At 39.0% G+C, this 15,235-nt stretch overlaps 1 protein-coding gene across 1 annotated transcript in view; it reads right to left on the minus strand.

The window, feature by feature from the left end:
* Window positions 1–3,024: 3,024 nt before the first annotated feature.
* ranbp10 (RAN binding protein 10) overlaps window positions 3,025–15,235 on the minus strand; it is a 45,195-nt gene continuing 32,984 nt past the window's right edge. The window contains exons 6-15 of the mRNA XM_085360102.1: window positions 13,950–14,134; window positions 12,899–13,011; window positions 12,607–12,715; window positions 12,320–12,468; window positions 12,021–12,231; window positions 10,615–10,754; window positions 10,312–10,460; window positions 9,045–9,156; window positions 7,059–7,200; window positions 3,025–6,735 (exon numbers count right to left, since the gene is read on the minus strand). Of these exons, the coding sequence (XP_085216228.1) occupies window positions 7,070–7,200; window positions 9,045–9,156; window positions 10,312–10,460; window positions 10,615–10,754; window positions 12,021–12,231; window positions 12,320–12,468; window positions 12,607–12,715; window positions 12,899–13,011; window positions 13,950–14,134 (1,299 nt within the window). The 3' untranslated portion in view covers window positions 3,025–6,735; window positions 7,059–7,069. The remainder of the gene's footprint in view (window positions 6,736–7,058; window positions 7,201–9,044; window positions 9,157–10,311; window positions 10,461–10,614; window positions 10,755–12,020; window positions 12,232–12,319; window positions 12,469–12,606; window positions 12,716–12,898; window positions 13,012–13,949; window positions 14,135–15,235) is intronic.

Genomic DNA, 15,235 nt, shown 5'->3' on the forward strand with positions numbered 1-15,235 from the left:
GTTACAAAAAAACATTTAGTCACGCTGGAACAACACATCAGGAATCTAAGTGACATTTTTACTCCATATAATGATTATTTTGACCATATTGATGAGCATTAATGAGCACTACACTTACCTTTTTATATGTTGTTGTTTCTTTCTTTGTTTTTGGTGCTTTAAGCCAGCTATGACGCATACTGTAGGTAGTCTGGGTTAAAACGTATGCCTCTTGTGATTATGAAAAATATCTTCCACAGGAGAACATAAAATCAAACACCTTACCTGCAACTGTCTTTGTTTTCATTTAAAAGGGCTACTGCATGAACTGAGTAAAATATGTGCTGATCTGATTATGCATAAAGCATTCCCAGCCTTCTCCTGCCCTCTGCTGTTCAAAGACTGTAAAACAATGTGACCCAATTATAAAAAAAAATATCTGCAGACTGCTTGTACCACCACATATTTGCCATAAATGCTGGTTTGTATGATAGGAAACCAAGTAGTCATCCAGAGGGAACATATATTCAAGGTCTTTAATGTTTACTAGCTTAAAATGATGTTTTCCAAGTTTAAAATAGAAATCATGAGATCCTGTGAAATCCCTTCAATCATGAACCATATGGTAGCTGAAGGCAGAGGAACTCAGTATTGCCTTCTAAGAGTTTCTTTGAACCACTGGACCATCTTATCCTAGAGCTTCGGCACTTTATAGGGAATGACCAGAAGTTTATGAAATCCATCGTCTAACTCACATATTTTTACACATAAAGGAAAATGAGGTACAGTAGATATTACTGAGCCATAACTTTGAATAATGTCAAGGCTGAAGTTTTTCTCCAAACACAGGGGCTATTTCAAAGCAAAAAAGATTTCTCCGTGCAATCAGAGATATTCTCCTTAAATACAGTGACATGGTGGAATATCTTGAATATTTACTGCTTATTTGGAACCACTTAATCTTTAATCATACATTTATATATATTATGGTACACAGAGAAGACGTTTTGGCAGTATTATGATATTCCCTCCACCTGTACTTTGGACCCAGTGCAGACACCACTGAGTCTACCTGCTCTATGCTCCCTTATAGTTGACATCAACTCTTTCCTGGAAGCAGGATTGGTGCCTTCCAACATTAAAAGTGCCTCAGTCACTCCCATCCTCAAGAAGCCAGGTCTGGACCCTGATGACCTTAAAAATTACTGACTGATCTCCAACCTTTGTTCTTTAGCAAAATCTTGGAAAGCAGCCACCCAACTCAATCAACATATGTCCAACCATAAGGTGGCAATCTGTCACTAAAGCAGTGGGGTTTTTTTGCACTTAATGAACATCTCTTAATTTCGGTCATTGCTCACTGACTCCATAGCAGAGCCCCTCATCCATGCCTTTGTTACCACACAGCTGGATTACTGCAGTGGGGTCCTGTTTGGGATCCCCAGCAAAGCCCTGGACAGGCTCCAGTATGTCCACAACTCAGCTGCCAGGCTTCTAACACACTCTCTGCCAACATATCACCCCCACCCTCATAAATCTCCATTGGCTCCTGGTCAAGTCACACATCATTAACATCATCATCTGACTTATAAATCCCTCAATGCCCGGGCACCTCAGTACCTGTCCAACCTCCTTCACCTTTGGTTTCCTGAAAGGCGTTATACGAATCCAAGTCATTATAATGAGAGCCAAAGAATGTGAAAGGCTATAAATGACTTGATCAAAAAAACAAACTCCAGATGAGTCTAAACAAATTCATGGTAACATAGTTTGAAGAGTTTCATGAGAGGTGTTGTAGTCTGACTTGCACCCCATTTGAATGAATCCATCCTCTGCAGTACTCTTCATTAAATATGGAAACCTAAAACCAAAGAAATGCATTTAGTGAGTTTTAGTGTAAAACACTGAGACTGAAAGTCAAGCATGGTGCGCGCTTTATGGTGTCCAACTGTGAGCAGAACCAGGAGAGGGCGATGTAGCTCTATGTAAAGATCACAGCATATATTCACATAATCAGGAAGATAATAAGCTGACCTTACCAGTGCAATGAAATAGATGAAGTCAAATTATCTACACCGGGAGATAAACAAGACTCTTACTCTTTGAGCTGTGCAATGGTCATTGCTTCAGAGCCTGAAGTAGCTGAAGCCGACACTGCTTAGAAGAGGTAGTTGCTCTAATCACAAGTCAAAGAGGCCAGACTGAAAAACAAAATGAAGACCCTGCAGTCACAGTGGCAGGTAGGCTGGCATTTAGAAATGCTCAGTTAGTATTAAGGAGCTCAAAATATGGCAAGAAAATATCCCCCATAGCATTACACCATCAGGCTGAAAACAGATGGGTACACACTTTTGTGTTTATGACCCCACCATCTCAATGTTAAACCTGAGACTCATCACAACATTTTTACCAATCTTCTGGCTTCAGTTTGGGTGAGACCATGAAAATTCTTCTGCTTCTGTAGCTCATCTGCTTAGCAGTCCACATGTTGTGAGTCCATAGATGCTTTTTAGCATACATTGTTTACAGCCATTAACAAGGCATGACTATGCCTACATGCCTAAATGCACTGAGGTCAGGCCTGGACTGATAATCTGGCGTACCGGGGATTTTCCCCCGTAGGCCGATGCACTTTTGGGCCAATGAGCCAGTCTGAAGAGCCCCTGAGCAGTCCATTGGTTCATTTTCATGCTGACACTGGATTGCCCAATCAAATCTCTTAATACAACCAGCCCCTCTCCTACCTTTGCTGTAGGAAGACACAAAGAAGCCATTGGGTTGGTTGATTAAAGTGCTATAAAGTGCAGTTGAATAGGTTTAACTAATGAAGTATTTGGTGAGTTTATTATTTATAAGATAACAACAGTGAAATAAGCAGATGTGTCTAAATTTTTAGATTATACTCTACTAACATTAATGTTTTGTACAAGTGTTTACAGCTGTCATTGCCTCTCACTCACAAACGAACTCAAATCCTGAGAAAAAAAAGAAATGACACCAAATAAAAACGGGACACCGATCATATGCTTATGGATGTATTTTAATAAAAATAATTCTGTCAAAATTAAACAGAAAACATTTCTTTTTTTTAACATAGTTCCAGTACATAGTTTTTTTTGTAATTATCATTTTTCCTTTTTTTTTATATTGTTTTAAAGGTTTTACAAGTCATGCTAAGTAGAGGGTAACTCATTTCACATTTTTAAAACATTTTTATTTTTTTCCTAAAACTCAAAAGTGAAAATCTGAAACCAAAATCATGATAGAAGTCAACTGTGCACAGCTGCGGCGCCTAAATCAGTTTCTCCGGCCTCTCGGGAAGCCTCGGAGGCCTCGGGCTCGTTTCTACAACTGCTCGCATCTCCTTTCCTTCTAACGGTCACTGAGCATGTCAGTGGCTGGATAATGGGGATAATGGGGGAAAGCTGTGTGGTAACACCGCTGAGATGCAGCCCAAGTCCAAAAACAACAGGACAGCAGCAAGATTTTTTTTTCCCCCCCTACAGGTGTGTAACAGAGGTTTCTCTTTCAATAGTGTGTAACAGAAGTCCTGTACAGCTGCAGAGGCAGATGCTGTGGGTGTGTCTGTATGTGTAGTTATTAGAATAAATCCTACATTAGCAGAAGGTGTTTAGAAAAACAAAAACAAAACACCAGCTCCACTTTGTAGAAAAGAAATCATTTCATATGTTTACAGAGGAAAACATGTTTATCATTAAAACCAAATAATGAAACACATGTGACTGGGGTGGTAGTTAAACTTAATGCTTCCGACACACGGGAAAAATGAAGTGAATAATGCTGCAGCGTGAGCCAACTTTACAGAGCTAACATTGTGAAAGTAATTAACGGGTTAGTTACTCAATTAATGTTTTATTCTATTGTGACTGGCTGCCATTTTTGTTGTGTAGAAACAGTATCAACCTGAGAAAGTTGAGTTGATGAAAACAAAAAGCTTTGAATCCACATATTTAATAGTTCCTGTGAAATCCCTTCAAGATTTCCATTTTAGCTTTTCCAAATACTAAAGAACGGAAAAAATATCAGTGTTACCTCCAAATATATTCTAACTCAAGTGTGGCTCCTGTAAAATAAAAATGAAGCCAAAAAAGAGCCATTAAAGCATAAACGACTGAACTTCAACCAGGCCTGCTAACACGTTAGCTCATGTGTGTTACAGAAAGGAACACAGTGGCTTTTTGGTCTTTTTTGTTTTTGCAAACATTTAAGAAATATTTTAGAAATAACGTTTTGTACTATTCGGCTATGTGAGCTTAAAAGCAGCTGAGCCCGCTAGCAATGTAGCCAGGTAGCATGTGGTCTTGCTAAAACAAAGGCTAGTTACTGTACAGTGTGTTGAGGAGCAGCAAAATGATTGGCTGATTCAAAAGAATCAACCTCGTCAGCCACCAGTTAGTGAATTAGTTTGTGTTTTAGCTGCGTAGTTTCAAACAAAGTCCTTAGCAGACAAAATAAAGATGGCTTCTCTAACATGTAGGTGGTGAGGTACAGCTAGTTAGTAAAAAACTAGCTAAAGCACTAACCAAAACTTACTTGATGATATTAGTGAAGCCTAATAGGCCTTTTTCGTCCAAGCAGATATTTTAAGTTGTCATGAGAAAAGTTACTTTTGGACCAAGTTTTAATGATGGCTCAGTTCTATTACACATAAAAATGGAGCCTTGTCTGAGTGGTTTCATTTGTTTTCTTACAAATTATATCTGTGTTTATCTCATAATAACCCAGAGTCTCTGCTGTGGAAAAAGGTCTAAGGGTGCCGAAGCTGACATGAAAACTGTGAACTGACCGTGTAAAACTGAGTAATTTAAAGTCGTAATATCTTCTTAATTAATTTGAATATCAAGCCAAGTGAGAAGTGTCTGGAAGCGGTATTTTGTACTTCTGTTCGTACTGATCTGACTCATACCTGCCAGCATTTTGGTCTCGAACACCCAGAGATTTGTTGATGTCATGCACTGTATGACATCTACCACCGTCTACCTCGGATCATGGCTTGCTGCCCTACGAAACTTCTTACCCTAATGTTCTATTTCAATCTGCAGTGTTTGTACTACTGCACTAATATTGACTGCATTTACCTGTCACACACATCCTGGTTGTTATTCTTTAAGCGTGTTTTAAAGTGGTGCTCTCGTCTTTGTTGACGGGTAAAGCATTAAAGGAGCAACAGCTAACACAGGAATCCTGCCTCTGCAGGGAGCTGTTGCAAAGACACGCCTTGAATCTGTTTTGGCTGATAATATGTGTAGTATGTGGACTGCATGTAGATAGTAATTGAGAGACAGCTAAGAATACTCGGACAAAAAAAGCAAACTTATTATGCAGCTTTAAGTATGAGGGAAATATTGTAAAAACAGGACTGTTGGCAGGTATAACCTGACACCAAAACAGGAAGTAGCGGACCTGAGCACTGTCTTTACTTGCATGTAAATCTCATTGTGGCCAGCAGCTAGCCTGAAGGGTAAAATGACTGTTTTACCATCATGTTATTGTACATATTGAAAAGAACTCTGGGACTAATTTGTTTTACAAACCTAAAGGGCTCTGTGTAAGGCAAAAAGAGAGAAACTTTCCCAACAACCAGAACTGGTTTTCACAATCTTTAAAATCAAAACGAAAGATCACACAGTGCTCCCTAAAAAACTACACGTGTGTTCGGAAGATGGTTTTCCTTTTTTTCTGAAACAGTGTTTGCAACAGCACATGCACACAGCAGGTCAGGCTGTGGAGGATGGCGAAGGAAAAAAGGGCAGCAGTAATTAAATCTCAGGGGGAGTGCCCTGAATACATACACACACACACACACACACACACACACACACACACACACGTTAAGCTGAGTTTGATACTGACTTCCTCAATACTGGCATCAAGGTGGCCATTAAAATAGTGTAAGACTTGGTCCTGAAGGCGGATGTTTTCGGTGCAGCTCTTGCCGAGCTCTGCCACCTGCAACCACATCGCTGATTGGTCGACGTTGTGGTTGTTACGGTAAAATCAAGGCTCCAACACCTCCAATATTCCACTGTAGTCTCTTGTCATCACCCTCTCTCCCGGCAGCGTTCGCAGCTACAGAGGACCTTCAATTATGTTTTTTTTCTTTTACATGGGTAAAGTTTTAAGGAAGTCTCCTATTCTTTGGGTAAAAAATTGCTAGCTCGCACAGACATATTAGAGTATGACTTGGAAGCTTTGTCCAGTGAATTTTGATTTTCTTTGACTTTCTGGAATAATTTTCATGACGAGTTTGAACCCTTTTGTATTTCAAGATCCGCCGTGTCTAATTGAGAAAAAAAAAAGGCCTATAGGCGTCACGATGACTGTGGAAACCAGCTTTTGGGTATTGTGGTCTGTGATATGGTAAACAAGAACATCAATACTGACAGCAGGGAGAAGAAATCCACCCGTTAAAACAGAAGGGAAGAATCAGAAGGAGGTTTACAATTTCTTTGTTCCAGGATGAGCACAACAAACTGACACAAAAGAACTAAAAAACAAAAGAAAAAAAAGGCTAGATGAACAGAATAATAATTATCTTTAAATAGTGTCACACATTTATTTATTTTATAATACTAAATAAAAAGGAACCTTTCTTTTCTCTCTCTCTCCTCTGCCTCTCTTGCCTGTGCTGCTGGCTCGGTCTGATGGACAGCCAAATGCACCAACGCTCCTTCCTCCGTTGCCATGACAACTACCTGCTGGACATGTCTTCTCTCAGTGCTACTTAACAATAACCTGTGGGAGAGATGTGGGGTAATGAAATGAATGTAGCATGATTGATAGAAATACAGCGGGAGAGCATTTTATCCTTTTTTTCCCCCCCCATTTGAGGCATGTGTGCACATTAGCTGTAATTAAAGACAATAACAGATGGAGATGAAGGTTGTCCTCCATCCATACCTTTAAGACAAACATGCCAGTCACCATGCAAACCTTACTATGAGTCACATTCAGTGCCCCGTTTCAGACCTCAGATAATTACAGGATTTATAGGCTAAGCTTATTTACAATGTCCACCTCACATAAGGATGATTACTCCTAAATATGAATTTACACACCTGGACCTGGGCTAGTGCAAAAAGTTGTCTACTCTGGCGAAGGAGCAGGAACCAGACCGGACTCGGGCCATGAGCTGAACACACTCCGTGGCCTGACCGAGCGCTAGCATCAGCGGAGGCTGTTTAGGCAGATTTTGAGACTCTGATGAAGAAAAACACAAAGAATCACAAAGAAAGTAATCAAATATTCTTGCTCCTTTCTGCTTGGCTTGAGATAGTTTAGGTTTGCACTGATCATCTCATCTCATTTTTAACAGATATTACAGCTGTTTGTGAAAGGCAACATTTCTTACTGGTGGCAGAAAATGACAGCTCAATATTCATATTAATATGAACCTTTGTATGCCTTGGGGGAAAATCCAGTGAAAATATTAATAATGTCAGGATTGATTGATTTTTTATTTGTTTTTTAGTAAATTTGCTACCTATGGCTAAAAGCAAGGAAATAAAAAGCAGAATATGTGAACATAACAAAGTTATTATAGTTTACCCCTTTCAAGTTGGTTTTTATTTTTGGTTTTATTTCAGTTTGTTTCCAGAGTGAATTTTCTTGTTGTGGGTTAGTTTTTATTGTTTGTTTAGTTTAGTTTCTATTAGTTTCAGTGTTAGTTTTAGTTTTAAAGGAAAATCTGTACAGGTATTACAATAAAAACAGAACTTTCTGAAGGTGTTTCAGGGTATTTCTTCTATATTTTCATTTCATTTTAGTTCGTTTTCCAGGTTCAAAATATCATTTCAGTTAGTTTTATTTATTTATTTATTTATTTATTTTTTCAAAAGTCTAATTTCTATTTTTTAATTTAGTTAATTAAAATGTTTTTTTACACCTAGCTTTGAGCATAATAACCTTGGTACAAGCGATACACACTGTTCTAATACGTGAACATTAAGGGAATTAAGTGCTGACTTTCTTAACCACATGTCCTTTTGATTCACTGAATGCTTGTATAAATGCTGAGCTCTGTTAAAGATAGGAACCACCACACAATCTGGTTTGTTTACATTTAGCTCATTTAGCTAACATGCTAATGTTTTAGCATAATATCTTTTATAATTTTTAAAAACAACTTTCTTTAACCCTTTTCATTTATCTTTAATAAAAACAGTGCTCGCTTCCACTTTATGTGTATTCAAGATGTCAAGCAAACCCTGAAAATCTTGCCATACTGCAATCTGTCTATTGAAAGGTTTCTAGCCATAAACCTCTGTTCTTGGCTTTGAATGGTGTTTGATAACAATATTCTATAAAGACAAAGGACATTTTTTTTGGATTTCTATTCTTATATTCAACTGAAAATCCTTATTCTGTTGATCTTGTTGGAGTTGCATATGGAACTGCTGCAACAAAACAATGTCATCTAGCAAAAATCACTGTGTGTGTTGATTTAATTCTTGTAAAAAAGAAAAAAGAAAAAGACAAAAAGCAATCTTTGTAACATCAAATTAATTAGATGGCCACGAGACTTTATAATACCATCTGTTGCTGCTTTCCTTGATTTAGAGGTAAACATTTTTGGCTTTTAATCAAAGGCAAAACCAGAATGAAGGCATTCTCTTAAAAAGTTTGAGCACATACGGTACTGTGTAAAAGTCTTCTCCATCATGTAAATCAAACATTAAAAGTAATTCTGCAGGAGCTAAACATATTATTTGTTGAATAAAAGAAAACCTACTTTATAAAATGTATTAAATATAAAAACATTCTTGTATTTCTCCAAAGTAGGAAAGCTTAAAAGTGTACAGTTTAAAGCTTGTCAAATGTTAGAACTTGGAGGCATATTCGTACATTTTCAAGAGAGAATGAATAGTTTACTATGTTGTCGGGGCAATTTACTTAGGGGTCTAAATACCAGCACTGGCCCCTTCAGAGCTCTGATATTATCATCGTTAAGGTGAAGAAGACAGAAAGTCATATTTGTCTTTTCTTTGCACAGTTTTGTATGTATGAGCGGAACCCACAGAATATGTTTGTGCTTTGCTCTTTACCCAGTATGGCGCTGTTGAGGGCAGAGCAGAGTGACTCTCTCTGCGTAGGGTCTAACTGCTGGCCCACGGGGCAGTTCCAGGGATCTGAGTACGCTAGCAGGCTGAATGCATCCTACACAGAGACACAGCGAGAGACGCACACACACAAACACACACACAGATCCTTTGTGAATACAACACAGCTGAATCCCTGCAGTGCAGAACACTCTCCAGCTTTGGATTTCCTTAATAGCCCTAAAGCTACAAAGTATTCATTAACATTCTGGGCACCAGCTAACGAGACACAACTGTTTGGCCAGTATAAATTATGAAGACAAGTCATAAGAGCTACTGTCCTGCGTTTACTCATTTCATAGTCTTTCCTGTCATGTCTTTATCCTATTATACCGACAGAAAACTACTATAACACTTAGAGTTAGACAAAAAGAGAACAGGCGCCTTAATCTATCCTAACCAGGCTCTTTTCATTTTTTGTTTCCAATATTCACCAGTCCACAAACACTAAAACGTGGATAACCTAATGAGTGATCATAATATAAATAATACAAACAACTAATAATGCTATTCTAAGTATTCTTACTTTAATGAGGGTGATGACATGATAATGTTGCCTGCTGAGTATGCAAGTGGGTATTTAATGGTATATAGGCCTACATTTCTGCCCCCTGGTGGACAAAAATGAGAATGCCAAAACAGTGTCCCAGCACATCATTTCAATACATGCATAACCCTCTTTTGAAGTTTTAAAAAGAGGGGTATGTATGATAATATCAATACAAAATGATCAAATGATACTGGAAAAATGTTTGTTTTAAAACTCAAAAAAAAAAAAAAAACCTGAAGAAGTTTCACATATCCAAAAAAATCCAGAGATAAATGGTTTACTCTGGTCTTTTTAATTAAATGTTTTTTATTTACTTTTTCACCATTTTTATTTGTGTTTCCTTAAATTCTTGTCAGTCACCTGTAAAACACTTTAAACTGTAAAGATGAAGTGCCCTGCAAATAAAGACTGATTTAGGATCTTCCTGTACATTGGAAACTACTGCTTGTCAGAAATAACTTTGACTTTATCTGTTTTACAACAGCACATTATAAATCATAAGTCCGTCCAATTTCTGCAGCGTGCACAGAATACTATAACCAGGACTTTAACTGGTGCCAGCAGAAACAAATCTCCTCAGCCCACTCCTTGCATCACATCTGTTTTTTGGCATTGTAGCTGTTTGTTGAGCTCGAGCCCATGTGCAGTGGAATGTGTGTGTACCTGTAACATTTTCTTGTGTGTGGTATTCTTGCCGTACTCCTGACACAGCTGTTCGTTGAGCGCCTGCAGCTCCCGTCCAAACTGGATCATCCTCTCTGTGGCTGCTTGGTTCCCACCACAAAGCTGTCTGCTGTGACTACAAACCTCATCTGGTGGAGAAACACACACAAACGCACTGTAAAAACATCCTAAAGAAAGGTGGATCAAGTCTAAAGCAAGAGGAAATATAAAGGCTAGAAGCAGTATAAAGACCAAGACATTTTCAGGAGTGTGACTGAGTGCACGTGTGTATTCTTCGTGTACCTGTGACTCCATTGCCAATGCTGTTGTCGTCTGGCTGAAGGATTTCTTCATGTTTGTATGTTCCGTTCATGATCCGCGCCGAGGAGCCCTCAACAACGCCGTTGGTGTAGTGCTCTGCTTCGATCTCCATCTCACTGTCACTGCTCACACACACACACACACACACACACACACACACAGAGTGTAAAAGACAATATTAAGGAACATTTTAGGCCTGGGTAGTATCACAATAATGAACTATTTAGAAAACATGCGATCTTTACTAACACCCCCCCCCGTGCCAAACACCGCATTTGGAGCATCTGAACAAATATTCTGCACCCATTAACACCTTTATTAGCTTATGTTATCTATCTCTTATATTTATGCCTAAAATTAAATAATGAAGGGAAACATCCCCTGCCATCACTGAACGAACAACTGTCAGCAAACATAATACAACCTGCATCACCTCAATGTTTTGGTTTAACCTTGGGTTTGGGTTGGTTCACTTCTTATCATTGCCATTTTTAATCCAGCTGCACACCTAACCCGCTTCAGATTAGGTTACATTCAAGAACAACAACTCTAAACAAGTGCATACTGACCAGTTAATCTCTAGAAAATAACATCACCATTCCAAGATGATCCCCCAGACAATGTTATGCACATAGTCTATACTTTCTAGAGATTTTCTAATGTCTGTGTTTCTCTGATGAACATTAATAAGAAATATAGATTCTTAGCCATTTTTCCTCCTCCTGGCTGCAAGCGATTTAATTTTCCTGCAAGCGCTGCAGTCATCAAACAGGGCGGCTAAGCCTTTTACTTGTTGACCTTATATAACATTTGCAAGTAAGCTTACCTAATGGTTTGAATTATGCTTTTATATTTGTTCTGTACTTGCTCTCAGACCGTTTAAAGGGTTGTAGCTGAAAGAATAAGACTGATAGTGCTTTACAAGCCACTGTTCATTTAAATAGCACATTAAGTTTTTTAAGGTGTAATGACAGCCTTAACAAGCAAGCTGTTGGGTGCCCCAGCAACAAGTTAATTTAATGGAATACACAGCTGTAATTACAGTCCAATCTTCCTGTTTCCTAATGACAGAGCCGTGATACTGATGAGGCTATAAACGCACATTCTTGCCTCCTTCCTTTCTTGGATTTAAATGTGCTTAAATTAATATCATGTTTTTCAAGTCAAAGCACTTAAAGTGTTTGACTTTGACTTGCATGTAAGTAGACTTGCAGCTAGATTTGGTATCCCTGAATTATCGAGTTGATAACCACTTAGCTGGATTCCAAAAGTTAGGGTAAGTGAAATGAGATGAGGGAAAGATATCCTAGGCATGCTCAACTTGCACCACAGTACAGACTCCAGGTCTACACGTATCAGCTGTAAAACAAGCTGTCAGGGCTTCTCACCTGGTTTCCTGGGTGCTGTTGGCACTGTGCGGCTGGCTCTTGGTGGAATCGGAGGAATTGGACTCAGAGTAGTTGATGGATGAAGGGGAGGAGGAGGAGGAGGAAGAGGCAGAGGAGGATGCGCTGGGGTATTTGATGCTGCCGCTGCTGCTGTGGCTCTTTGACTTGTTCGGGGGAGTCACCCCGTTACTACAGGTGGGGCTGTCTGAACCTGGTAGTGAGTAAAGTAGGAGAGGAAACAAAGACCTATAAATAAACTTAAAGGTAGAGGGAAAGCCAGTCCTGTTTGTGTGATGTACCTCCGGTGTGCAGGTGTGTGTTGCTGGCTCCGTGGTGGGGGCTGAGGCACGGTGAGCCGGGGTAACTGTCCTGGGACTTTGGGGAGCGAATCGTCAAGCAGCGAACCTCACTGTCCGTACCGTTCACCATCTCCACAAACTGGCGACACCTAGAGGCCAGTTTAATCAGTGTTACTGGTATTCACCGGACAATAAGCCATTTAAATATCAAGCAGATTTTACGTCCATAATAGCTGTGGCGGCAAATTCATGCTTGCCTTTGAACCCACCCTATACAGCAGACTTACTTCAACATGAATAGTAGATTGGGGTTGCGTTCTAACAGACCGGGATAAAGCTGCTGAGTTGCTTCTATGGCCTCACCAACCCGCCCTGCCAGCACTAGCTTCTGTATTCCTATTAGATGAAAAGCAGAATGGTTTTTACAATATACTCAACATCTGGAGAATTCAAGCTTTCAAAACAAACATTTGAAAGAGGCCAATACATCAACAGAGACAAGTAACACCCCACACCCTCTAATATAATAGAGAAAAATCTAATGATTCCCTTTGAGCACACACTGCTGTGTGCACTCACTCTGTCTGTTCTTTATAGATGTCTGGTCCTCTTGTATCATGGTCTCTGTAGCTCTGGCAAAGGCTGTTGCAGTGGCACAGTACCCATGGTGCACCAAGTAGCTGGAAACCATACTAGGAAAAAACAAGGTATATAATACAAAATAAAAAATATCTTCCTTCTGATTCCTCCTCACTAACTTTAAGATTTTTATATCACATTTATCTTTCTCTGAAAATATCAAATTAGAAATATTTCATCTGTACGACGTTTACACCAAGAAAGGCAATGTGAATATGGACAGAATGGTTTAGGTGTCTTTAGAACTTTGTGACTGTGGCATACAGCTTGAAAACATCTGTCCAGAGTCAAGATAAATATTTATACACACATGTAGTATTTTCACTGTTTCATACAGGTTTAGAAATATAATGAAACCGCCGGCCAGCATTGCTTTTAACAAATATCAATAAAACAGGGGAAAAAAGTGTTTTAGAGATTGTTTCTCTAGTGGGATTTTTTTTTGCAGAAGAAGGAGAATGTACGTAGGATGACATGCCAAAGAAATATTCAGTGATATCAGTGTGGCTCCGTGGTGTGTATTTAACAGTTTTAGAATAACAGTGGAGCTCTATGGTTAAAGAAATAAGATATGCACACACAAAACTTAGTGGGCTGATTCGTTATTCATTGTCAGAATAAGAAACATTTTATTTTGTTTTCAAGAAGAAAACATCTTTCTGGGTACTTCCTGTTAAATATGAACTCAGCTGAGGGGAAATATTACATGATATCATTAAAAGTGCTAATGGCTCCAGAGAGACGAGCTCTCTTGAAAGGAAATATTACAATATGTTTTTATCCACTGGTCCTCCTCCACTGTAGATATGCTACTGGTATTTTTCCAATATTTTTTCTACCACCATCCTGCACAACATTGCTGCTGTCATTTTTATGGCTTTGAGATAAAGTATTATGGTGTGTGTGTGTGTGTGTGTGTGTGTGTGTGTGTGTGTGTGTGTGTGTGTGTGTGTGTGTGTGTGTGTGTGAAGGTGTTGGAGCTGAATCTTACTTCTGTAGGACGGCCTGCCACTCCCCCAGCCGCTCGCCTATGGGAAAGCGAGCGATCATGCCGTGGATCTTGGCCCGCCATTCGCTCATGTAGTCCTCAATGTCGAAGACAAATGGCTGCTGGCCAAAGTTGGCGTCTACGATCTCACCGGGGGTCTGAAGCCCCACAGTGGGGTACAGGTTGGGCTGGTAGAAACGTAAAATAGTAAACAGAACTGATTTGGCACTAAGCCACAATAATATTTACATATTATTAAAAAAAAAATGAATACATTACAGCGCTGCATCAAACGCTTCAAAAAACAAAGCCTGAAGGGGAATTTATCATATTTTCCCCTATTTTATAGCATATCTACACTTATACAGTTGTTGGTGATCATACTAACAGTGATGATTTCCAACAATCGGGTCAGAGTACCACCACAAATTTAAAAGGTTTGGGATGCTGTGCAACAAAATTCAATGATTTGCAAATCTCATACACCCATATTTTATTCACAATAGAAAATAGAAAACATATAAAATGTTTAAAGGCAGACGTTTCATTATTTAAAAAAAACCCAAAAAAAACCTAACTAATTTTGAATTTGATGGCAGCAACATGTTATAAAAAAGTTGGGATGGGACAACAAAGGGTAGTAGTACTTTATTTTTAGTAGTACTAAAAATAAAAAGCTCCAAATAATTTGATTAATTGGCAAGAAGTCAGTAACACGACTGGGTATAAAATGAGCATCAAAACTGTTTGAACAAATTATGGAACATTTTCAGAATAATATTCCTCAATGTAAAATTCCAAAGACTGACAATATATCAAAAAATTGAGGAAATCTGGTGAAATCTTTGTGCGCAAGGGGCAGTGTTGAAACTCTATAGTGGCCTGTCTTTAGTTCAAAAACTGAACACGTTTGGTGAATTGCGTCTTGATGCATTCTCAATTATCCAGGAAAGTAAAGTTGATTCTGTTCATCTGGACGTAGCGTTTTGTGGGAGAAACGTTTCGTCACTCATCCAAGTGACGTCTTCAGTCTCAGCTGACTGCAGGTTTCCTCAATCTTATAAACAGTACATTTGCATAATGACTGAAACCAGCCCACTGAAGGAACAATGCGCTGGGAGGTTGTTTATAAGACTGGGGAAACCTGCAGTCAGCTGAGACTGAAGACGTCACTTGGATGAGTGACGAAACGTTTCTCCCACAAAACGCTACGTCCAGATGAACAGAATCAACTTTTTGGTGACATTTGGTGAATAAAAAAAAATCAACACAGAAGATCCAGCACCCTG

This window comes from Diplotaxodon limnothrissa, linkage group LG7, assembly GCF_057381915.1.
Source record: "Diplotaxodon limnothrissa isolate DT_005_m linkage group LG7, D_limnothrissa_male_GT1.1, whole genome shotgun sequence".
Lineage (NCBI taxonomy): Eukaryota > Metazoa > Chordata > Actinopteri > Cichliformes > Cichlidae > Diplotaxodon > Diplotaxodon limnothrissa.